Raw genomic sequence first — 26,903 nt, 5'->3', positions numbered from 1 at the left:
TGTATTTTCCACCGCACTGCCGACGAAAGTTTTTATTGGCCAAATTCCCTGCTGCTGTTCGCGTTGCAGTTTTCAGTCAGTGAACAAATCTTGACCTACTACGTGAGTTAACTTGGCCATTTAGAAAAAAACTTTACCAATAAAAATTCCATCGACCAGCTAAATATATATTTCTACAGCCATAATCAAATGTTAAGATACATAAATGTTTTTGAAGTGTAGATTCAACTAAAAAAAAATACTTTAAATTCACTCAAGTTCAAATCGTAAAAAAGACATTTCTGACTGTCACAGAAAGTTTTCCAAACGTAGTTGTTTTCATGTTTAAACATTTTTAATATAATAAATTCAATTTTTTGTTTTTAGCTTACATTTTTATTTATAAAAAATCTAAAGAATATTTTTAAAATGCAAAATTATCTTTATACCAATAGGCGTGATTACATGCGTCCAATAATACAAATGGACAATAGCATAGCAACCAGTCCAAAGTCAGTCAAAAGAACCAAATTTAAATCCGAGAAAACTTAAGTAGTTCGAAAAAATGGCGTAAGTATATTAACAGTAACAACATATATATAATAAAATGTATGCTGGTCCGCAAGTACTCAGGATTACAAACCTGGTGATGTTCCTCTGGAGGAGCAAGATGATCGAAGATTGTTCTGTAAATTTCACTATAAAGGTGTTCTCCTTCTAGTCGTACCCATACTACTTGCACCCATTTTAGCTGGACATCCAGTGTTGGTAAGATTGTTAGAAGCTTGCTAAAAAAAAATTCGTAGTAGATGCTTCAATCGTAATCCTGCAGATATGCCGCTTCATATACATATCGTTGTGTTTGTACCTGATCTACATCCTTAACTTGATGGCCAGAGGAGGTTTAGCCTTTATCTACATTGTATTTATACCCGTTGCGGGCATAGCCGGCTCGGGCAAAGTCAGTACCTCCTATTATACGGATCTAATATTCTTGGTATATGGCGCTATTTTCATGGGCATTATGATGGACAGTTCGAAGCTCAGCGAACGGCTGGGCGTGTGTGTGGCCAGCATTGTGGGTAGCAGCCTGAGATAGTCAGTAAAGTGATTGAATGGCGAAACTCCATCACTAACGACATCCTTTCCGCAGTCTTCAGATTTTCTTGACCATCCCCGTTTTTCTGCTGGCCTTTCTGGTGAGTCCCACTTTAGCCGCTGCCTTTTCGATGAAGGTGGCCCAAGCTGTGATAACAGAATACGATAACGTAAGCAACTGCTCTTATTATGACTAGACATCGGATTATATGCAAAGCAGTAGACCTAAGTATTCGATTTCAAGCAAACTTTGATACAAATGTGTATACCCTTGCCGAGAGTTATCAGAGGGTATTATATTTTCAGTCTTTAAGTAGTATATATATTTTTGATCAGGAGCTAGCCATAAAGCTCAATTTTCTTAAAAATATTTTACCACCCGTCAATTTTAGTAAAAAAGCACTTTGGTTTGATATTGAAGCACAAAAAAAATGAAATATGGTATAATACAATTTATAAAGTTATAAACATTTCAAATTAAAAAGTCCTCGAATTAAATTCAAATTTATATTTTAAGAAAAATTTAAGCTGGTTCAAAACATGCTTGAAATTAAATGTTTAGAATCTGTTTTTCCATACAATCCGGGGTCTAATTTCAACTTACCATAATCGATACCTTTTTCAGGCTGGCATTGTGAAAATGAACTCTGACGAAAGCCGATACGAGCCGGGATCGTGAGTCCTAAGTCATAGTAATGTGACCTAAAAAAATAATTGCATAATTTGCAGAAAACCATATCCGACACGTCCAGTGATCGGAATCTATCTAACCTGTTGCTACACTGCCACACTGGCAGGCAGTCTGTCGCCCTTCGTGAATCCCAATGGTGTTATTTGCGATATTTTCTGGTTGTTATTATGGGTTTTATCAATAGAAAACAAGGAGTGCCAAATAACAATTTTGTTCGTTTCCCCCCAGGTTTCTGAGTCTTGAGAACATGATGCTGCTGATGGTGGTACCTGGCATTTTGGGGCTATTCGTGATGGTCTTTTGGATACAAATCCTCTTCCTCGGACTCTTCGGTGGCAGTGTGAGGCGCGACCTTGCCGAACTGGAGGGCAACCGGGCGGGTTTCCGCCAGTCAATGTACGACAAGAGACAAGCAATGGGGTCCTGGGGAATATATCCCATGTTGGTTTTCATCTTGATTATCATTTTGTTCATACTTGTGGCCACTCGAAATCCGCGCCTCTTTCAGGGCTGGGATGATATAAACACCGCTAACGAGTCCGGTCCCTCGGTGCCGACCATTTTCATGGCCATCCTCTTCTTCGCCATCCCGGCCAACTATTTCTTCTGCAAGTACTATGTGTGCCGGCAGCCGGAGACGGAGGGCACCAGTCCCTCACTCCTCGGCTGGAAGGCGGTGAACACCAATACGCCCTGGGCCGACATCTTCATGCTGGGCGCCGCCTTCAGCTGCGTCTACTGTGCCCAGAAGAGCGGTCTGTACGAGGCGGTGGCCGGGGCCATGACCAATCCGGAGGGCGGCTCGGGACCCCTTCAGTTTGTGTGCGGCGCCCTGTTCGGAACCCTGCTCACGAACCTTTCCCCAGCCACCACTGTGGCCAAGACCGCACTTCCCATTATGGTCAAAGCGGTGAGTGTTTTATTGGTTTCAAATTGAAGACCATAATGTTCCGATATTTCAATTTTATAATCTTAACAAATTCTTTTGGGGACTATCTTCTATTAATTTGCACTTAATTTTTAATATTTTTTCGTCCTTTTCTACATTTATTGGTTTAAAGTTATTTTAAATATGAAATTGTTTACATTTTTTTTAAATTTTGCATTTGACTATTTAAATTTAACTTTTATATAAATAAAATGCAATGAAACTATAATATTATACCCATTAATTCTTATAATTAAATTATAAATTTAAATATTAATTATATTATTTGGAATTCAATAGTCAGATAATCATCACTTAACTATTGCCCTAGAACTATGATAGTTAACAAATTGCAAATTCTGTAGATATTGGTATTGTTTCTATTGGTCGGCATATACTATCTTCTAACTATACATTTTTTATCACAGGGAGGTACTTTTGTTTTACCGTTCGCCACCGCGTTGCACAATCAGTTCTTGCTGCCTGTCAGTTCCCCGTCGAACACCATTGTCGCCGGCTGGGGCAACATAAGACCTTTCCAATTCGTAAGTATTTCGAACTTGAGAAATAAAACGACCAACGACCACTCATTCGCCATTGCAGTTGATGGCTGGAAGTGTACTAACGATCTTCATGTTTTTGACAATTGCTGGCTTTACTGCGCTACTTGGCAGCACCGCTGCACCACTCTTCTTTCCCTAATTCAATAGTTATCGCTCCTCAATAACCCACAAAATATCTATTTCGATTTCGACCGCATTTAATAAAATTACCGAGTAAGCTTTACTGCAGTGTCCAACGCAAAATTGTTGACACGTTTGGCATACACAATGGGAGTAGCAACTGGACTGGGATTGTTATGCCACAGCTGCTCAACGGACATCCATATCCATCTCTGGGAAAAACCAAAACAAAATACAGCTGTCGCAGTCGTTTTGAGAAGCAAAAGAAAAAAAGGATTATAAAGCAAACAAACAAGACAGAACCTTTGGCCACAGGTGCACAAAGTTTGTACTAATAAAATTTAAAATTGGATATAACATATAGCGCCAAAATTTAAGTGTTTAAGTAACCAGAAGAACCAATATAAATCTTTTAAATAATATAATATTTAATTTTAACGTATTTACTATGACAGCCTATTTTAAGCAAATAAAAAGCAGCCAAAATAAACGCTATACCATATTAAAGGGCGGAGTGTGGACCAACGCTTTTAAGCAAATTACACAGTTTCGCATTTAGGGTAATCCCCGCCTGGTCATTCGCACCTAATTCACATTGCTCTAATCCAAACATTGCCCACACAAGTGTTGGCACTAAATAATTCAGATGTTAATTTAGACGCGGACCGTGGGCATGTATCTCGCTAGCAAACTCTTTCCGGCTGAATACTTTCTGGTTTGGTTGCCAACCTCTGGCTCCTCTCCTGCTAAAGGACATTAGCTGCTGGAGCTCCTGGCGGCACCAGCTTCGGGCCAACATTTGTACTCAAACTACTTAATTATTAATTTCGTGGCGTACAGTTCGTGAATATTCATAACACTCCCGACAATTCAAAATTGCCCATTTAATTGATTTGGCCAAGGCTAACGACCGTAGTGCTTTTTCAAACTTAAAAACAATAAAAATAATACAATACAAAATAATAATTAAAATCGAGTAATAGTCCATTTTACAGTTTATTGTTGACTGGTTTAAGTACTTGGGCTAACTTATATAAGCTTATGAGATCGTGTGTATTTGTTGAATAAATTCCATTTTTTTATGAAAAACTATTACTACTACTATATGTTACATTATATTGCCATACTACCTTTAATTTACTTTTTTTCTGCAATCATAATATACTTATAAATAGCTGTAAATCTAGACTGTGACACTTTATCACTTATTTTTGTAATGCCTTTCAATTTGTTATAGAGATTCCATGGGCTTTTTTGCGTCTTAGTCAAATGCGGAATTTCCACCTTAAAGTCATTGTGAACGCAAAAGGGGAGCGCACAAATTATGTATATATATTCAAATGTCATGCACGCCTTAAGCTGATTTTCTACTCTGGCAAATTCCAAGCTTACTGGCATTTCCGCATTCCCAAATCTAGGCTCATTATCCTTCTTGACATCTGCTCAGGTTTCGCCAACAAATTGATAAAAAGAAGAAGTGATTCCCGGTTTTGTAGCTATTAAATCCCATTACTTCTTAGACCTTCATCACAATAGCGCTTTTTTATGAAAATAACTTAAGACTCGGTATTATGTTACAAAATAAGAGTTTATATCGTTCTAATAATAAATAACTCTTTATGCTGAGCTTAAGTTTTATATATACTGATTCTAGCAAAATAATATTCAATTACATTTATTGAAGCATACACGTATTGAAATATAGTATAAATAACTTAATATGTAACAAAAACGGGCTACATTTTTTCCATCAGCCGAATTTATTAAAATGCAAGTATACATTTAAGATAATGTTTTATGTTATAATTGAAATGTTTTCTACAAATATCATTCCAGCTGTGCTGTCATGTGCAATCGCAACTGTGACTGATTTTGATATGCAGTCAGGAATCGTGAGGAACAAAAAATAAAAGGCGTGGGAAATTTTTACTATTGTCTTGACACAAAAAGTAACAATGCAAATTGCGATACAAAACAGGCAGTTTTGAAAGGAGGAAACAATTTGCGTCATAACAGTGCGCCCAAGAAAAACATGGTGTTGGACTATTCACCAAAGGCTCCATTATTTCCATTCATTATAACTTTCAGAGTGTACTCTTTTCCTTGCTTTAATTTGGGTCTTCTCGGGTTGCATTGTTTGCATTATGAACAGACCCCGAAGGTTTTAGGATAACTACCAAACCGGAAGCTGAAGTCGGTCGTTGTCCTCCTTCACACGTCGACAGCGATCTGGAAGACAGCTTATTTTAGTAAGCCTTTATTCAGCTAGCTTAACTTAGATTAAAATATATAAAATTAAAAAAAAGTGTTTATCATCCAGATAACCAGACCAATAAATGGACAATTCTATACTCACAAAGCATAATCATTAAACTAATTTAATGAATATACGTTTTTCCTTTAATTTAACAAATTAAATCTGACTATCAACTATATAAATAAAAACCGCACTTTACACGGCCAATCAGGAATGAATTTTTTTTTAACTTTTTACGAAGGACTTAAATAACAATTCATAATGTTTCTTATTCATTGAATTCATAACAGCATCCAAAACAATTGAACAGCTAAGATAAAATCGTATGTCTGACTTTTGTCACTGGTAAAGAAAAAATAAAATAAGCACTTTTTAAGCGCGGGTATGTATGTATGCAAACAACTCGATGAGGAATACCAAAACACACAATAAAGCGGAAACTAATGAAATTAAAGCGATTTTATCGAAACAAATAAACAATGGCCGTTGATGGCGTCGCGCATGTGCACACACCAATAAGCATGATGGCAAATTGTATTAAATTTATGTTCGACGCGATAAAGTCCTTGTTTTTGAGCAGTCATCATAAGCGACCTATTTGTTTAATGTTGTTTTTAATTTAACCACCCAACGAAAAAAGAGCCATCAAATTAGCCCACAAGGCAACGGAAATCGGGCAGCCATGACGCCATTTTTCAAAATGGTTGTATTTGCCTTTCCGCCCGTTTGCCAGTCGCTCTCTCTCTCCCTCTCCGTCGGACTGACTGTCTATCGCCATCTCTGTCTAGTGATTAGCTGTCACGAAGCCACGGCGAAAGGCAAAAATGAATTATTATCGCGTTGCGTTCCGAATGTTGACATAGATTTAAATTATTTGTAACAAAATCAACGAACTGTGTCCGCTCCGTTTCCCCCTAAAGTCCCGCCCCATCGACTCGGCTTATCCTTGAGTCCACTCACGCCCCAAGGTCCTGTTGCTGATTTGATTGCCCAGCAAAATGTTTAAGCAAACACCACAAACCACTGTTCGGTATGCTCTTTTAGGGAATTTCTTGATAGCTTTACCTAGAGATAAAAATCGAGAAGGTTTAAGGCACCTCACGATTTTAAATTGATATTTCATACACAGATTTAATATATATTTGTTCCTTAAAAAACGCAAAAGCTAGTTTTGTTAACTGTAACATCTTATTTTAATTTCTAACAAATGTGTATTATATTTAAGGTGTTCCCCTTATAAAAATTGTCTAATGATTTTTATGAACTGCCTGTAGAATATATAACAATCTGCAAACTTAACTATATATCTTCCTTTTTAATATATTTAGCTATCATTGCTAAAGAACATGAAATTTTGCATAAATTCCAAAATCCTTTGCTAATTTAAAATGGTTTTATAAAATGTTCATCTTGTCTTTCCTCGTAACAAGAAGAAGCGAACTAATAGGCTCAATTAATAAACTTTCCCCTAGCTTGGAAACTTGTTATGGCTGCTAACTACCAAGTTTTTCCTTCAGCTCATTTATTCCGAAGGCCAGTGGTAAACATTTAGCTGGCAGGAATTGCAAATCCAAGTCCATGGCAAGGCCAATGCTGTTGTTATTATTTTCACTGCCATCTTTTGTAGTAATTAGGGCCCTAGGATATAGTTTCCCCAAGATTAATTTGTCACTATGAAAATAATGAATATTTCTGGGTCAAATTTAAGGGTTATGCTCTTGTTTACGCATTATGTCACTGTTGTTCTTTTTGTCAACTGTTTACTGGACAATAAAGTCCATAAGTACATCAAATGGACTTTGTTTGTGACTAAGTTTTTCTTTCTTTTCTTTCCGTGCCATTGGGCTATTCCTATTTCTCGGGTAATTTCTGGTAAATACCTTTTTCCATTCACAAGAAAGGGGATAAAGAAACGCTGTCAACAACAAGGATTGATTTTTTTATATTCTTCTTTTAGTAGCTTTTTCTCCTTTTTGATTTTCCCCTAGTAACTGCTCATTACCTTGAAGCAGCTTCAATGTTTTCCACTTGTGGCATTAATTTTTGCTGTGTAAGCAGATAAATTGCAAAATGTCAAAGGTTGTTGACAGTCATTGGCATCAAAATGGAATCCAGTCACTTTACCGGACCCTAACTCTCCGAACGCCAGTGGAGGTGTCTGTCAAGAAGCAAAGTAAACTTAAACACTTTAGAAATTGTGTGGGTCGACGTAGTCAGATTATGACTTAAGAAATGCAGTAATGATATCTTTGACTCCCCACAGATAGAAATATTACAAAAAGTAATTAGTTTCATTGATAGCGAATAGACCTATTTTGCAGCTTAAGTTTGCATTCTTTCTGGCTCGTTTATCAATAAATTGTATATGTGATTGATGTCTGGTTGTTTTTCTAGAACTTTCACCTGAGGTTAAACAAATTTATGAATTTGAGATTTTGGAGTACAGCAGGGCCTTTTAAAAAAAAAGAGTATGGAAATTTTGAAGTTAATCGGGCGCGGAGAGATGACACTTCGCTTTCCTCTGGGCAATTAGCTAATGTGCCGATTGCGGTTGGCCCAAGGCATCGGCAAACATTAGGGACAATTAGACACGGCATTGATTTCGATGTCCGCGTTCCATCACATTATCAAGACTCCCTCCGGTCTTAAGCCGCAAACATTATGTGCATTACAATGCCCTCGGGATGTTTGGGGTTTACCCATGATGAACTAATTAAAAAGGGGATGTCGAGCGACGCCTTAAGTTAGCAGGTAAGATGTTTCTAGAAAGGATTCGAGAATTTTAATTTCTCTTTGCAAGACATACTTTAATACGCTTCAATAAAATGCATTATTTTTTACAAGTATGTATTAAAAGCTAAATTATCTAGTTGAATCTCAGCAATATTATATATTTTTACCAACCTTAATTTAAAGGGGAACCTTTAAATTTAATTTTAAAGTATTCAAAGAGTGCTGTGACTCCAAATTCATTTGTGACTTACGGCAACGAAAAGTTGATGTTTCCAAATTTCGATCTTTAAGCAAACAAATAATGGTTACGAAAATAATTAAAGGCCTAAGACGGGAGATCAGGCCCTGTGTTCTAAAGTTAATGCCGTACTTCGTAATGTCGTATTACTTTATGGAAGTGCTCTACTCACTAGTCAATGGTAATATTGTGGGCCGAGAAAGAGCAATTGTGATGGACGTCAACGATATGTTTGGGTACATCTATACATTCTTCGATGTCCTGCTGACCATGGTGGCAATCTTCGTCATCCTCGGCACTCGAAAAGAGAGCAGTGGAGTGACCCTTTTGCTCATCGGAAGAGTGATCCATCGACTGTTCTTCTCCATATGGACCGTGTTCTTCTATTTCCTCTTCAATGACAGCCTGGATGTGGGCTGCTTACTCATGCTGATTGCCGCTAAAATCAGAATGCGAGATCCGAAGGAGTGGCCACATATGGAGAAGTCGAACTATGAGCTACTATTGCTGGGAGGAAGAATTTGCCTGTCCAGTTTGTTCATTATGTGGTTGGACGAGAGCGTGGAAGTAAGCAAGTCACGTATGCCATAACATACCATAGTTTATCTCTAATTTTCTTTGTTTTTTAGACAGAATTCTTCAGCATTGTGTCAATTGTACTTTTGATATTCCTAAGCCTGGGCTTCCACTGCAAACTGTTCGCCTACCTGACCGTAATCAGCTTGCTATATCACGATGTTTTCAGCAACCACTGGAGCATGTTGTTTGGCTGGAACGACAAGCTCCTGTCGATACAGTATTTCTCCCTACTGCTCTGCAAAATCGGTGGATTCCTTATGCTTTCTGAGCTGGGCGGAGGCAAGTGGTCGATTGACGGATTCAGGAACAGCAAATGCGAGAAACGGGATAAAAAAGGCAACTACCGGATCGTTAAGGGCCAGGCACCGGCCTAGTAAATGCTATCCAACAGATTGAGTTGTAGAGTTCTATCTTTACTTTTGCTCGTTGCCTTTCAACGTTTAAGGGATTTACATAAACTTTAATGGAAAATACTTGCCCGTGGGCTGATGCCTGTTTTTATTTCTATCTCTATTTGTACACCTGCCTCTCGGCATCCGAGTGGGCACTCCAAATGCTCTTTGATTCGCGCCTCAGTCGACGTTAATTATTTAAAAGTCTCGAGTTGCGTTTAAGCGGCTTTTGCTCTGTCTCTTCCTCTATGGAAAGGAAATTCAAACTAGAGTGGGTGTACGTAAGGCCGTTAAATGCTTTAACATAAAAAAGCACCCGCAAATAACACTGGTCGAAGTCAGTATACTCTCGCCAAAAACACTGGTAGAACTGGCAAACTAGTCCCTGAGCGGATTCAGAAAATGTAAGAGGACCGTTGCGGCAGTAAAAAAAACATTTCCCTCCCCTTATCACAGTGGCAAACGTCTTCACTTAATTATTGTGACTTTGGGTGAAGCATCAGGGGGGCAAGGAGAAAAGAGCCGACTTAAAAGGCAACACTGCCGTTAATGAGTTTTCGGGAGAAGGAGCACGGTAAGATACCACCAACCAGGCATGCATTTAACAACCGCAAAGGACGCACTGACCTTCGCTCTTGGCTGGAAATCCATTTGCATAAGCGGTTTTTGGGCGGCGACAGCAGTGTCCCCCGGCGATTGCAACGTCATGTGGGACGACGAAGCTCCAACTGCAGCTCTCCAATGTTAACCAGCCCGGAAAATCCAGCCAAGGAGGTGGAACAACGAAAGCCAGAGCCCTTTTCCTTTATTTTGTCTTTGCTTACCCGCAACGCGTTACTCTTAATTGGAAAGCAGTTGCGATTTTGCCGTGGTGATGCCAACGTTAAAAGTAATTGACAGTATGATAAACAAGAAAGCGGATAATCTGAATCCGACAATAAAAGGGTGTAACGCTATAACGAGTGGGTACTGAGCACAGAAAAAGAAACTGACATCTGCACTCGCATCGGAGTTTCCAATAGAGTAAATCGTTTGGCTGCGCAGTTTTCCTGTGAATCCGTTTCGGTTTACTTTATACCCATGTAGAGTATAAATTTCGTACATATTTCCTTTTTAGCAACTTCACTTGTCGTAGACGAAACTCAAATTATATAGCACCCACATTTTTCTAGGTGGTGGATTTTAGTGTGCAATAATTGTATTTAAAAACCAAACAATTTAATAGCTTATATATGATGCCATTTGGAAGTATTTATTTGAATAAGGCAACAGTACGTATGAGTGATTTCCTTAAAAGCCCTCACTAAAATATTTGCTTCTGGAATGCCTTAAATGCAACAATACTTACTCTGGTAAGCATGTAAAGAATTTTTTTTATATTTTAGAAATATATAAGCTATTCATGAAATTTAATATTTTTTTACCCATAATGTAAAATTTCAAGCTGATGAGTAGAGTATAAATTTGGTAGAGTATAAATTGAAAGAAATTTTTTTAGAGTTATTTTATTTAGAGTTTCATTATAAAACTGCAATTATGGCGTCCTAATGTACATCTCACACAGACTTAGGTTAAGTTCTTTATATGTAAAAAGATAATAACATAACGTTGTCATGCAATTTTCTAAGTGAAACACTGACGGTGGTAAAGCCCCACAAACGGCAAGCAAAAACGCAGTTTTCACTGGCAATATTAATAAAATAATAGTAGGGGCCAGGGATGTGGATATGGATAAAAAAGACGGAGACCACTATGCAATGGCAAACTGGGTTGCATCACGGTTTGCATTAGAAGAACCACTGCAACAACAAGGAATACTGAAGCTGGTTTAATTAAAATAGTGCAACAAAAGGCTCGTGTGTGTGTGTTGTGCGAGTAAAGTGAGTAAAGTGAACACTGTGCTATGAGTCGCATGGCATTTGCATAAGTAAGATACACACAAAAATCTGCATATGTATGCATCTGCTACCGCATTCATGCCGGCAGACTGTCGACGCTTTGGCCAAACCGGACTCAAAGCATTTAAGTTTATTTACCTGGGTCAGATTTAGACTCGGGGCAGAAGACACAACTCGATCTAAAGCTGAATGGCGTCTGCTTAAATAATTCTATGCTCAAATAGAGAATTCGTCTGTTGGAGGAACAAAACCAAATAAATGTGTATAATTAATGTGACCAACTTAAGCTAACAAGTAGGAACCAGGAAAACTGATGCACATAAGGCAAATTGTGGGAAGGCTTCTTTCCGGAGCTTAACATTTAATTATTTTATTAGTTTTAAAATATTTTGAGCATTATTATTTTAAAAACCACATATTATTTGGGAGTTTATAAATAGGGGCCGCAGGTTCAAAGGGGCCGCAGGTTCAAAGGGGCCGCAGGTTAAAAAATACAAAGGCTTAAAAAATGTAGTACCAATTATAAGTTCGCCAGATCAATTTGTTAAGATCTCATTTTTTTCCAATACCTAGAAAAAGTTCATACCTAATACATTTGTATTATTTTTTTTACAGATGAAAAATATATTGGGAATTTAGCATTTTCAAAACTCGTGTTGAAAAATGAGATATATTAAGTATATATTTTAAGTATTTTTTAAACCTTTTATCAAGTAAAAGATGTTTTAAATCATAAGTTGTGGTCTTGCAAGAATTGTATTTTATATGGAAATTGTTGTTTGGAAATGCTTTTTATGCATGTACAACATAATTAAACAATGTGTTTTCACCCTTATCATTTTGAGCTTATTATGTTAAGATTTCTTTCCGATAAATACCACAACCCCCAATTTAAATAAGATACCTGTCAATAAATGAAATCAGAATAAATGGAGCTTACAGAAAATTGAAGCTTAATGAGATTGGACAGGTAAGGAGTTACCTGGGTCGATTTGCCACCACTTGCCGCATGTATAATCCCTCAGAATTTAACTTTAAGACCGAGCATTGTAAATTTCACTTCAAGGCCGGCTCACACGTACGCAATTCTTGTGGGACCATTATCGTCTTCGTTCCAGCTACGTCGTATCGTCGCAACATTACGTAAAAGCGCTTTTACGACTACATTTGAGCAGCCGCAAAGAGCTGTCCCCGAAAAAAAAAAGTAGGCACGAATGTTCCACGCCGACTAACAGGTTGAATGCGACCAGAGATTTGAGTGTGTGCAAATGGCAGCGACTGAGACAATAAAGCTTAGGGAAGTCGATGAGGTATCTGCAGGCCCATTCCGCTCGCATTTCGCATTTCGCGCTTCATTTTATGCGCCTTTATTTTCTGCTATTTTTAAGCATTTTCCAATCAACTCCAGAGCTGGATTATTTCGGTGGCGTGACATTAAACGGCTTTTCAGCTTCATAAAAATTCGACTCGCAATATTTTCCGCTGTGGGTCTTCGCTTTTCAGCATTACAAAGTCATTTGGCGGCGATGTTCGCCAATTCAATAATAATGCCAGTTCGCCAGGTTATTAAAATTTCATACAAACATTCATGCTGACTTTGACTTGTGTGTTGAGTTTTTCTTTCATTTCCCTTTTGTTTGTGTTTGGGTTTCCATTTTCGTAGGCGCCAAAATGTCAGCGACACGTTTTCCTACAGCTACAATTTATCATAAATATGCATGCACAAATATACTATATATGCGCATACATATGTGAGGCATATAAATCCTGGTCCTGTAGGGCCCCGCCAAGCGTTTGGGGTCGCGGTCTGCCCTTTGTTTACGCCGCTGTCAGCGTTCGTTTAATTCAACATTAGCGCCTTGCAGCGGTCCGAGGTGTTTTTCCCCAGTTCTACCCCGCTTTCCTCTGGTTTTTCCTGGCTTCCACGCTTTTCCACTGCTTTTGTGCGCCCGCGGCCACTTTCACGCGCTTTCCCAGGTCGCCCTGCGCTGTTTAGCGCTCATTTTTTTCCAAATTGTCAAACTGTCAAATAAATTACACGCGAAACCGTACAAAAGATCTGACGCAGTTGGGCTTCCTTTGTTGGACTCAACTTTTGTGCGGCATGTGCATAGGCTCATGAGCACATAATGTGGCCAGTCTTTGTGGCCGGCTTTGATTGTCGGCTGGCTCCCAAAAAGTGAGCTTTCATACATTCCGGATACGTTGTCAAGGCGTTGGAATATTTCGAGGAAATTGTTTCATCAACAGCCAGAGAAGGTGGGGAACAAAATCATCTTAACTATTTTTAGCGATGAAGTCGAATATTTTTTCCACATCCCCTTATTTTTTCATTTTTTATTTTAATTTAAAAAATATTAAAATAGGTGGATGTTCCAAATTTATTTTTTAAAAATGGGTTTAATAATTTTAGTCAGAAGTTAGCCCGTCTGTCTGTGAATTTGAGCAAACTAGTCTTTTTGTTTTAAGCCTATCTGCATAAAACTTTCTCAAAAAGTTTCTATTGAATTAATGAAAACAAATATTAGCTTTGCTGTTTTTCATTTTGTTTTATTATTCTTTAAGATAATGGTTTAATGGTTAAATATTTCTGAATAACGTATCTATTTTTTTTGTTAAAATCAGGAAGCTATCTTATAAAGCTTTCATTGAAACAATCATTAAAATAAAAAATAAGTGAACAAAAAATTATAGCTTCCCTCTTTTTATCGGAAAATAATCATAAAAGAATATTATTCATAAGGAAATTTAATTTTTGGAATATCTGCAAGTGTATATAAGCTTCGTTGGTTTAAATTGACATATTGTTGATGTGGAAATTTGAACGCCATTAATCGGTCAGAAGAGTTTTTAAGTATATTCCACTTTAATAATTAAACAACAATACTACATTTTACCCTGGGAGAAAAAAAATCAATAATCAGCAATTTATTGTTTAAATATTAATGTGTAAATTAACCATTAAGTTGTACTTCTGAACTTGGTTCATTAAGAAACTCTTTTAGAAGCACAAGGTATACAATTATATGATTCCTGCAATTTAAGAAATGGAGCATTCCTTGTATTTAATGTGCGCCATGTTAATATTTAGCTTCACACACCAATGTCCTTGAGAACTTCCATACAAGCTCGTCTCTGGAAGCAGGCGCGGTCATAAAGACTCGGCCAAAAGTCAAGCGGATTTCGGTGCGGCAAAGTTTGTCTAGGCAAAAGCCGCTTAGCCTAGTTAAATAAAAGTGCTACACGAGCTCAGTCCACTCACACACAAAGATTTCGGCAACCAGACTTTAATTGCATTTCCACTGGAAACTTAAATTAAGCCAGATCCAACATTGTACCACTGCAGGAGGGCCAAAAGTTTAATTCACGCTCAATTTAAACGGATTTCTGCCGCTTGGAAGCGTTCCAAACTTTAAGCTCCAACCCTTTGTCTTACGCGCCGGCTTTCACCTTTTCGACTTACGAAAAAGGACAGTCTATTTATTTATGCCAGATGTGCGCCTGTCTTCTGTTTGGTTTCCCACACGGTAGCTGGAATTTAAATATTTAAAAAGCAAAGCAGGCAAAACTTGCGCGTGATGTGGGGGCTAGAGTCCATAAATATGCAATGAAGTTTGAGCGGCTTAAGTCCTCGTGGCATCGGAACGCCAACGTATCGGCGCTTTTTTTTATTTCAATCAGCCGACATTTTTTATGAGTTTTTAACTAATACAAACCGGCGGCGTCGAAGCTCAAATGGGAAGGTTAATTAGTGGCAGCTGCTGCCTTAAATTTCATTACGCCTCGACTCCTGACTGCATTATCTCCGCGAAGCAAACTTCCGCATACATTTCGACCCACAAAATCCTCATCTACGTAAGTCGTAAAAAGTTTAACGTGTTCTTAAACTTGCTGTCTGCCGACCATCGATGGTATTTTTTTTTTTGTTTAGCGCAGAAAACTCTATAAAAGTTTCAAATTGTTACACGGCAAATGACACGCGCTGAAGCCCCACTTCCTCTGCCTTTCCCCAATCCCAAACAAAATCCCAACCCCAAAACCCAAACCCAATCCCCGTATTCCGTATTCCGCATCCCGTGGTCTGTGTGATAATCTGTTGAAATTTGCGTTTTAATAGAAATGTGTTTTTGTGCGACCGAGTGTGGGTGGCGGGATGTTTACACGGTTGAGTTTTTTAAATATTTTCGCTGGGCCCAACTTGGGTGGGATATAAAATGCTTATTGCCTTTAAGTACGTGATTTTGCTTTCGAAATTTGTACGCACACTTTTTTGTGACTGCCGCGTTGACAGATGCATTAAGCGTATTGGTTTTACGATTGACGTCGTGCCCATACGAATATAATTTAATTAAAGTAATGGCCACGACAATACTGCCCCACAGGCGTCGCAAAACTAACGAGAATAAAGCGAATACTCGTGTTACTCTTGTCCGAAATATAAAGGATTCGCCAGAGGACAGGCTTCAATGTAATTCAAAACATTACGCAGTTAGGCTAAAAGGTTCTCTCTTCCCTAAAATGATCTAAGCGAACATGCACGGCTTTTCAACATTTTTGGGTAATTTATTTGGGGCCCAAAATTAAGAATGACTTTTGAAAAGCTTTTTAAATATAATGATGAAAGAAAATTGATTATATTATTTTAGATAAGTGAACGATAGTATTTTTTGTGCACCGAAGAATTCCCAAAAAAAAACTAAAAAGTTGTCAGAGAATAACTATAAGCAACGGCTTTTAAAAAAAAAATCTTGATTACCATTTATTTGCTCTTCATTTCTTATATGATTGATTGAGTTATTTAAAAACTTTGTTTGTATAAGCTGGTAAATAAATATGTTTTCTTTTAGTTATTATCAAAAAGGGCTTCAACTATTTCACTGATACGCCTTAAGGTTTATTTATCCAGATTGATTTGATGAAACAATGATGAAGCATTCACTTATTTAATTAATTGCAAGTTCTTACACATATATGCATTTTGAAAAATATTAAATGCAGCAAATAAAAGGCAGTTTCGTGTCCTAATACCGACATTTTTGCTGTAACTGATTTTGCATTTCACACAGAAGTTCATTCATTTGCATTGGTTTGTCTATCTTGTTACAGAAAAAACATTTCCTTGGTTTGCAGCCCCAAAGCAAATGCATAACCAAAAATCTATTTGCGATTTGGTGCAGTCAGCTGAAACGATCCCAAACAATGGCAGCTTCCTTGTGGTTTCCCTTATTGTTGGTTTAACCGAGCGTTGTAATGAACAAGGGAACAATAACAATGGTTTGAGGATGCCACAAATGGGGTCCGAAATAAGAGAGCAAATTTGCATGCAGCCATGTCTAATGAACATACGAGAAAAAGTCAGCTGTGAATGCTGGAATCATTCAATTGTGCAAATGGAAATTCCAGATTTCGTGCTACAGATAGATAGAGCTACCTATGTAAAAAACAAAGAACAAACCCGAAACACGTTGCTGCAATCTGAGATATGAACAACGAAATTCGTTCGAAAGCAGAGTAAAATCATAATGAATTTAATTCAGGTCTCTGTTGTACACAAAAAAAAGGCAAACAAACAAGAGTGTCTCGCCGCGAAGTATGCCATAAAAATTCAGCGACGGCAGGACAGAAACAGAGATAGTAATACCCATCGAATGGGTGATATGCATACGAGTAAACGGCTCATTCATCTCCCGCCTGATGAATTACATGCCCTGGCACGAATACATCATACCATCCATAACATCCATACCACTCGTACCACCCAAGGTACAATAAACTTGCCTGCTCGCTGGCAAACACAAAAACGTTTTAAATTTCATTTTCTGATAATGCGGCTCCCGCACTCGGAATTCATTTGACAACTTCGTCATACGGTGGCCATGAAAACTTTGTCAGTCTCCGGATGGCAAAGGCATACCTTATGGCTTCTGTGGAAGGACGTTGAGCTGCAAAAGCTGATTTGCCGGAGTACAAAAAGGTACGGATGGCATGGGGCTCCTACCGTCAGATAACTCATCATTGAACGCAATTTGTGTTTAACAATCGTTGGTAATCTTTATTGGATGTCAAGCCCCACACACTCGAGCACTCCGTGCACTAGATTCAGCCGCAGCCTCAACCTCAGCCTCAGCCTCAGCCATATAGCTCCTGCCCTGCAGAGTTATCCACTTCAAGTGTCAAAGTCGGAGACACAATCACACATGTATGCAAAGCTTTACTTTCCGTTCCTCTCCAACTACCCCATGCTCGGCAAGATGTTTTAGTGACAACGAAAGTGTAATTGAGTGCCACATAACAGACGATTGCGACGCTGCCAAGTGGACGATGCAGAAGCAACAAGGAGAAGGCATACGAAAAAATGTTAAAAGAAAATTGCCACAACCGGCGGAAGAGTTGCTCTTCAGGGCTGCAAAGGTCCCAAAGAAGTTGGAGAAGAGCAATCAGGATTCCAGAGTAACTCACAAACAAGTATATACTCGCTCCTAAGCAAAAGAAAAGAATAACCAAAGCTTAAGGGCATGTAACTTTGGAATTTATCCATATTTTGCAAACAACTTAAGGATTGTATGAAAACTATTAACCAAAACTGGCGATATTGGAGGTAAATCACTAGGTTTTTGATACCATTAAAAAAACGGCGTCAAATGTATGCAACAAAATATATTATGTGGGAATGAACGTGTGATTCTTTCATAATTTTTTTTTATTGCATACTTTCAGACACCCTTTTAAGTGTTTATTTTTATTTTTTATTTTACTCCCATTACTTTTGTAGTAATTACTTTTGTAGTAATTTTGGAATTTATCCATATGTTCCCAACAACTTAGGTATTGTTTAAAAAACATTTAGCAATGCTTTTTATTTTTAAGTCAGGATGTCCGTGTGATTCATTCCAAAATACTGCGTTCTTTTTTTTCATTGCATAGTTTTTAGTATTTTTTGGCACTTCCATTACTTTGAAAGCACAGAAATTCGGTTTAAAGATCAGATCCTATACCATGACGATCGTGAGGCTAATATTCACGATTATTGCTGGTTTTATTTATCTGCAACCCTGATTCTCTGCCAAGCAGACCCCTTGCCATTATGAGTTGTTCTATTTGATTTTTCATTTCCGCTCTGCAGCTACATGTGAATTGTGTTGGATTTGCTGCCTTTAGGCTGTGGGACGACCAGGACGAAGGAGGACGCGCCAGGAAGAGGCGGAAGGATGGGGCAGGAACTGAGGGAGACGGACGACTACGGCATAGTTGGACATGTTGCACATGACAAGCGTAAAAGTTTTCAAGTGCTGCACGGCGAGGTACGGAACGGTAGGCGGGGACGGCAACGAAGGCGAGGGCGTGGCACTTGGGTAATCAAGCACGACAGCAGCTGCCATTAAGTTGAGGTAAAGCAAAAGCTGGAATAACGGTTGCTACCATTTTTTGGGGGGCCGGCGGTGGAGATGGAGGCGGTATAAATGGGTAGGGCAAAAACGAGTTTTAATTAAAATGCCTGGCATACTTTAAGGCACGTTTTGTGCTTTATGTCTTCGAGGCTGTTTGGCAAGAACGACGCGAATAATGGTATGAAAATCGATTAATACGATATTCCAAAAAGCACACATACCAATATGTTCACTTGATATTGGAGGTTTGATAAAATGCATCAAAGTTTTCACCCCAAAGGCATTTACTATCATTGCGTACAGGTGTGCTTAAAAAAGGTAACTGAACAATATTTAAAATACAAACTCTTATTAATTTTTTTTTAATCTTCTTATGTATTTGACAAATATTAACTTAAATTTAAATAAGTCTAACCTGTCATATAATTTTCCAACAGAAAATAAACCACAATTTCGCATTATAGTTTACTTTGCACAGTAATTTTATTCATACAAAAAGTTTTAAAAACCTCTCTCTCTCCAAATTCAAAACAAGAGAAGGTACAAATTTGGTTGAAAGGCAAATTTGTATTAGCCCGAACTATAAATATGTTACCATCAAATTCTAAGCCCGCAAAGACAATATAAGTTCGCCCACATATATATGCTTTTTGAGGCCACTCGACTGGCATTATAGTTATACCGGCCATCTATCAGCTTGATCAGTTATTCCTGGCCGTATTTTACTAGCCACAATGTAAAACAAACAATGGCGAAAAGCAGTGAATTGTATATTTTCCATAATTAATATTTGAGCATACTTCGCGATGCGTAATGTGCACGCTAATTCGAATGCATTTCGTTGCAGTCGCGGCAAACATTTCAATTCCACGCCGCAGGCAATAATAACTGAGTTTGGGCTAAAAGCTTGTGCGAGCGCTAATTGAGTTGTCTCTGCCGGGAAATGGTGGCCATATGGAAAGGGGTTTCTGGTCGGATAGCCAGTGCGGAGCCAAATTGATGTGCCTAAGCGCCACGTTTATGGAGATGTGCGAGCATTTCCCAACTTTACTTAGTTTTCTGTGCCAGTGCGTTAAAATGCCAAAATGCTGACTGCGAAATTTGTCACGCGCAATCAGCGGCGGTGGTAAGTGCTGTCCGGCCACGCCCACTGCGTCCACATACCCATGGATTATGCATGGGCGGGATAGGGGCGTGGCACGGACACGGCTAGCGGCAAAATCCGCACTCAACATTTTCAAGGTTTCCCGCCTCGCTCGTCACCAATATTGAAAAGTCTATGCGCGCTTTTAGTGGCCTAGTTGACAGCTGCCAAATACACTTCTATGGTCCTCTTAAGCCACCATAAGCCATGCATTTAATTAAGCCGCGCCAAAAATATTTAATTGCCAACCTCCGAGACCCGTGGAGAAACCATATGTGAGCATATTCAAAGGTGGTTTTGTGTAAAGGGTCATAGGTATTTGGAAAATGCGGGTTTCTGGCCTTAAAGGCAAATGAAATCCCTAAGACTGAACTAAATATTTTTAGGTATTTATTGCTTACAAAAATCTTACATTTAAATAAAAATAATGTAAATACTTGCTTTTTTAAATGGTTTAGACCATTTGACTTTATGTTTTCTTTAAAGCTAATTAAATGTTTATTACTGGAACAAAAAGTGTAAAGTAAAATTATTGAATAATTAACATCATGAAAATCACAATTGCCTACCAGTTTCCAAACTGTCAATTAACCGCTGTTAATCAAGTTTTCACACTTAACCGCTAAATGACAGCTGAAATGAACTTTCAATTGGCAAATCAGCCGCCTGAAACTCATCGGCCTGTCACGCGTCTAGCTTAAATTAAAATTAATTAATGGCATTTGTTTCTGCTCCGGCTGTGCGTGCAAGCACTTATTAAATGACGATTTTAATTGATTTTAAACCAGAAATTCACAAAATCCCAAAAACCTCAGCTGTGGACGCCAAGGCTTCTCATAGTTTTCCAATTAAGAACAGAAAAAGTTATCGTGAATTCCAGAAAAAAATACTAAATATTTCACCGATGCGAAAGCGATCAATAAAAGCAATTGGGTTTCAATGAAAAAATATCGAATGTTTTATACAAAAATCGTTTGCTTTTTCTCATTCACTCTGACGAGGGTCACGAACGGGTTGTGAATTAAAGAGTACGAATTCCACATTGCGGATTCCGGAGCACGGCCCACATATTTGTGTTTGATTTTTGTTTGCACTTAATTTTCTAGCGCATTTTCCTCGTTGAATTGGACATTAACATGTGCTTGCTATAATGTTTGGATAGCAATTGTCATGGCATAGCTAATTTATAAGCAAGATGGGGGGTAAAAATGGATTTGGTACAGATTACCTAATAAATTAGGTAGCAAATCAAAATATAAATTTAATAATAAGGGGAGCTAGTACAATTCCCTTAAAAATGGGTATATTACTCTATATTCATAATAAATAAATGAAATAAACAATAAATGTGTTAAATTTTTTTTAAAAGTTAAAGAGTTTCTACAAAGTTTTCAATTAGTTTTTCTTATGCTTAGAGAAACCATTTGTATTCCTATCCGTTGCTTGTAACTTTCCGCATCAGCTCTTTAGCTTAACCGACGACTTCATTTGCTGGCGTGCGCTATTCAGCATTAAGTATACGCCACGAGAAACAATGATGATGCGAAGGTTTCTATATTTTAGCTTTCAGCGAGGCAGCTGGGCAGCAGGGCGGCGAGTAAATATTACCTGTCCGGAGTCTGGAGTCCGGACTCATCATCCTTTACCACAGGACAACCGCCCACCCACCCGTTGCCCCGCTAACACGAAGACCACGTGTCAGCGCACGTGTGTACATTTTTAATTATGCCAGCGCACACAGGGTGCCAAGGTAAAAACGTAGCAGCGCGAATGTCGGCCAACTAACTTATTAAAAAGCACTCGCCTGGCAACGCATATATTTGCCGAATAAAGCGGAAATTAAGGCAAACTATGTGCTCCTTTTTCCATTCCAAGGACGACCCGCCTATCCTTCCGTTTGCAATTTTCAGCTGACCACCTTGTGGCCTGAGAAGTTAGTCGAGAAAATTTTGCCCGCCAGCGATTTGCATAACTGTAGGCCTGATGCCTTTGGCTCTTGCTCTCCCATTGTATTCCACTAAGAGCCCAGTCAAGTCATAGAGAAATGTTGAGGAAAAACCCATGAAATCCTTCGGTAATCCAGCTTACTTACTGACTGATGATAACCTAAAAGTGTGCAAAGCCTATCAAGCTGCATAAGGCTGGAGCAAACGAATAAATGAAAAAATCCGAGTGGATAGAATTGTTTGTGAACTACTCGTAAAAATGTAACTTCCATAGCTGAGTTGGAAATTGCTTAATTTGACGAGACGGGCCTTTGAATAATGCATTTCGACTATTGAACACTGTGCAGTAGCTTAAAATTCTAAAACAGGGGGAATAAATTTAAAATCACATTTTCAAACTGCCTTTTGTATTTTGTAATTACAACTCCGTATTACCATCAGATATTTGAAATAACACAAATTATTTTAAGAAAGAAAAAGGATAAGGAAACGTAAAATATTATAACAAAGTTGATGAATTGTGAATTCAAGCAAATACTTATACATATATTTAATGGAATTAATGCAACACTAAGTATTAAATAAATTGTAAATTATTTATAAGCCTTTGCTGAAAGCTTTCTAAGCTAACCAGAAAGTACATAAAAAAAATCCCTAAAGACAATCAAACAAAAATTAGGGTAACAATATTGAGGTAAGATAAAATACCATAAGGATATAACACAATTTTTACCTTTGGTTGGCTAATCTTTAATAAAATTGTTGATTTTGTTTCGTCAATGTAAGCCATCATACCTTTCACTACCCTATAATCAGACTACAGTACTGTCCAGCATAAATCTTTTGACCAAAAAAAAGGGACACCGTTCTCGGGCGAGGCAAAAATTATTACATGCCTCATTTGCCAGCGCCTTGAAGAGTCTGCTTATTATATTTTGATTATTTTTGGCACGCGTGTTTCCACTCTGAGTGCTGTAAACAAATTCCAGAATTCGCAGACTGGTCAAGGGGCGGATACGGATGCGGATGCGGATACGAATACGGACTCGAATGCTGATGCTGATGTGCCGGGATGGGGCAGAAAAACAGGGCCAGCTGGGTTTTTTTTTCGGCTGCATAATTTTTTCATTTTATTTTGGACTCGTTTGGCCCGCTTTTGTCCATAATGAGATATCTCTATTCTCCTTTGTTTCTTTTCATCATTTTGTGCTACACTCCGAACATTGTGTTCTTGCTGTGTTTTCGCTTGTTGTTTTTGCATTTCGCGAAATGCCGCTGGGAAATTCGTGTAACCAAAAAAAGAGGATGAAAATCTACTGGGCTCAAATGGCAATGATGGCGTCGAGGTGGTCTTATTAATTAGGACACGCGCCCTGAGTTGTATTTATTCCCTAATATTCTCCACTCTACATATACACGTCAACCGTAAAGGGGACAGCGGTTTTTTGTTTGTTATTTAAATGCACAGCCATTTTTCCCAGCCAGCTCTTTTTGATTGCATAATTTTATTTGCATAAAAATGCCAAGCTCACAAGAAAAACTACACAAATTTCTTCGTTCACAAAAAAATACTTACTAAGAACAAATATTTGATGATCGCAGAAAAATAACTTTTATTCGTAGGAGACCCAAAATAAATAAATTAAAACTTTACATTTTATTATTTAAGAATCTAAAAAAATGCTTTGATTTGATAAAAGGTAAATACAAATTTAAAAGGATTGTCGTTGAAAAAAGGCAATGTTTTTTTGCTTTAATTTTTCAGCTTATTCCTACTTCGAATTTTATAATTAATGTAAACCGTTTTTGTTCATTTATGAACAATAAACTAGTGTCCTTATGGAGAAAGTTTGAGCAGTAGAAGTTTGACTGTATTTAGACTGTAAATTTTAGAGTTGACCACGGACCTACTGATTATTGTCACTACATTGCAATGAGCTTAATTTGCTTTATTGTTTTTTATTAAAATTTCATCTAAAAAAAGTAAAACAACGAAACTCTCAAAGCATATGAGCAACCACAGTAATGATCAATTTGGTCTGCTGCCCAAGTAGGTAACTAGAAACTGTTCGTATATGAGTAAACAATAACCTGCCACATAAAATCAAGGAACTGCTCTATCTAAACATTCACAAACCCTTTAAATTTGTATATATACACTGCCCAGTAATGTCCAGAGCGGCCAAGGGATTTGCCCGCTTAATTAATCCCGGTGTGGTGCTCAATCCGGAGTTGAATCAGAAGTTAGCCGCTTTTGAGGCCATGAGTGCCAAGCGATCTGAACTGGACCGCGAATTGGGCCGATTGCGCAAGAAGCAGGATGAAACCGAGGATAATCTGGCCGAGGCACTGGCCGAGGACGAGTTTCAGTGCAACCTGAGGGGTCAGCAGTACACAGGTCCCAATGAGGAAGAGCTGCTGGAAATTCTACGGAGCCACCTCGGCGGAGTTATCAACAAGCTGGCGAACAAGTATGAGCGCCTTGTGTACCTAGATGCGGACATCAGGAAGCTGAAGGGCACCATCGAAAAGGCCATCGCCGTGGCCAATGAAGAATCGGCAGCTGCAGCCTCTATGTGAAGCGATTTATCCAGTTTTTGTACTTCTATGCTTTTGCATTACAAATTTTCGTTTAATTTACACCAGCGTGATGTTACCAACTCTGCAAATGCTTCGAAGTAAGTGTTACCTATTACTATTTCTAATGGGCTAAAAATAATCTAAAATTAAACTTTCATTAGAAAAACCAATGTCACTTCGCTAGAGATCCTTACATTAAACCTAGTATTCTAACAAGGAATTGCATTGCCATTCGATGACAGCCAAAATATCTCAATTCATTTTGCTGCCCATCTTAAATCACTTGAATGAAATTAAAGCCGCAACAATCTCATTTCCGGTCATTTTTTACGCACTCTCGCGCAGACAATCAAGGACTACAAGGACCAGAAGACACTGCAAATTTAATTGCGTATACGCACAGTTGCCACTGCAGCCGCGGCCACAGTTTCCACCACGGCAGCAGATACGCTCTGTTGACTCTATCGTTAAGTGCATAAATTCAATAACGCCGAGCGTCTGGCGGTGTCAACGCGCTGCGAAAGATATAGACTCGCCGGATCGATAAAGTTGCAAGTTGAAAATTTATGGATTTTCCTGTGCAATTAAAAAACTCAAAATATATTTAAGAAATTTAGTGCTATAAAATCTAAAGCAAGACGCTTTTGTTATTTTCCATTTTAATAAACCTAATAACGATTTTACCGAACAGCTAAAGATAAATGTAATCGAAGCCAAAACAATGCAAAAGTCACACTTTAACTACCTTTAATTACCTATGGACCACAACATGCGAAGGAAACAAACAATGTTGATATAAGAACCTAATTGCATATTTGTTGTTACTTCCTTTGGTTAAGCATTAATAGCTTCAGATGCCCAGGAAGAACACAAGATATATTCGAACAAGGACAGACTATTTGACTTTGTTTTTACTCTAATTAATTAAATTGAAATGTTCGAGGAGGTAACGATTTCCACTTGGTTTCAGTAGTAACCAGACCGGTCAAACAAGCTAAATGCAAATTTTCTAACCAGACATGGGGCTTAACGAGAACATTTGCATGAAGTCAATCATCTCGACTGGCCACTGAACCGAGAATAAGAGACTTTGGGTCTCGTCTTTGAATTCACTGTGTCTTTGCGTTGTGACCCTTATTGCCTTTCATCTCAGTCAATTGGAAAATTCCCACTAACAGAGCAATTTCAAAAATATTTGGAAAAAAAAGGTTGTGAAATACTAGGTGAAATATACAAAAATTGGTAACTGACTTATTTAAGCTTTTTTTTTTTTGTAAGATACTTATGCTAGAAACTTTTCCAGTTAATAACCGCTAATATCTTCGTAGCCAATCTAAAGATGTTTAGCTCATCAATTACCATTGCCACAACTGAAAAACTTGAATCATAATTTTTTGAAGGTCATCCCTTGGCATCGTTTGTCTTCATTATGATAAATTGACGATGCGAACATATTTCATCTAAGCGCTGAAATTTAGAACGAGGCGATAATGAGATGTTATTAATATTAACTTGCGACTTATTTAGTGACAAACCCCTTCGGTTTCCCAGGAAAATGGCAACGACATTATGCAAAAAAGCAAAGAATATAAGAAGAAAATGTTTGGACTGCTCCGAAACCCTTAAAAAAAACCTAAGCCGCCTGTTGTTTGAGAAGCCTTCAGAAGTGTCAAGAAAACAAATGACGGTCAGTTTTTTTCGTGTTCCTAAGCCAACCTTGAAAAAACAGAAAAACAGAAGCATGAGCAAGTGTTAAACTTTCTTTTCTTATACCGTCAAAGTTGCCCTTTTAAGGCATTCGCCTTGAAGCCTTACGCTATGCGTTTGTAATTTGAGAACATAAAAGGGACTCTTGCACAAAAACTTCAAAATGAGGATGGGTCGCGACAAAAAACATGTCCTTGTTGAAGGTTTATTTTTTATAATTACCCAGCAACAGATTTTGTGTCGATAATTATTGGATTTTATAATCCACACAGTCCCCAATTTTCAGCTGGCTTTGCTTTCAGCGAATATAAAAAATCGATGTATTGCAATTATGCGCAGAATAGCTAAACGCTTAAATTTATTCGGTACAATTTGTTTTCAATTTGCTTGGCAAGCATAAACAGGCAGACCTGTTTGGCACACCAAGCACTACTGGAATAAGCATAAAATACGGTCAGCCTGATAAGGTTAGAGATAGAAATATTTGTGCCACATAACAATGGAGGAAAAAGGAAAAAAACACCCTCGACTGCAGCCGTTACACACATAAATCAAATAAATGGCAAACAAAAAAGTGTCCAATACAAGCCAAACACAAAAAGTAAGTAAATACTAAATGGAACCTTAATGCTATTCGAAAGCTCAACTAAGGTGTCAAAAAA

The 26,903-nt window shown here is 38.0% G+C and overlaps 3 protein-coding genes across 3 annotated transcripts; all 3 read left to right on the top strand.

The window, feature by feature from the left end:
• The first annotated feature begins 464 nt into the window (after window positions 1-464).
• Window positions 465-3,784, top strand: LOC108134479 (protein I'm not dead yet). Its single transcript, XM_017254795.2, has 9 exons — window positions 465-549; window positions 606-747; window positions 812-1,077; window positions 1,133-1,247; window positions 1,703-1,752; window positions 1,807-1,926; window positions 1,997-2,678; window positions 3,125-3,241; window positions 3,300-3,784. The coding sequence occupies exons 1-9, from the start codon at window positions 545-547 to the stop codon at window positions 3,396-3,398; spliced, it is 1,596 nt and encodes a 531-aa protein (XP_017110284.1). The 5' UTR covers window positions 465-544; the 3' UTR covers window positions 3,399-3,784.
• Window positions 3,785-8,599: 4,815 nt separating this feature from the next.
• Window positions 8,600-9,659, top strand: LOC108134484. Its single transcript, XM_017254803.2, has 2 exons — window positions 8,600-9,174; window positions 9,237-9,659. Exons 1-2 carry the CDS (start codon window positions 8,671-8,673, stop codon window positions 9,558-9,560), a joined length of 828 nt encoding a protein of 275 aa, XP_017110292.1. The 5' UTR covers window positions 8,600-8,670; the 3' UTR covers window positions 9,561-9,659.
• Window positions 9,660-24,026: 14,367 nt separating this feature from the next.
• LOC108134482 lies at window positions 24,027-24,632 on the top strand. The gene has a single exon (XM_017254799.2). It carries the CDS (start codon window positions 24,124-24,126, stop codon window positions 24,532-24,534), a length of 411 nt encoding a protein of 136 aa, XP_017110288.1. The 5' UTR covers window positions 24,027-24,123; the 3' UTR covers window positions 24,535-24,632.
• Window positions 24,633-26,903: the final 2,271 nt, after the last annotated feature.

Source organism: Drosophila elegans, unplaced genomic scaffold, assembly GCF_018152505.1.
Source record: "Drosophila elegans isolate 14027-0461.03 unplaced genomic scaffold, ASM1815250v1 contig_814, whole genome shotgun sequence".
Classification (NCBI taxonomy): Eukaryota; Metazoa; Arthropoda; class Insecta; order Diptera; family Drosophilidae; genus Drosophila; species Drosophila elegans.
Note: the sequence above shows the minus strand (reverse complement) of the source record. Positions and strands in the feature narration are given on the sequence as shown.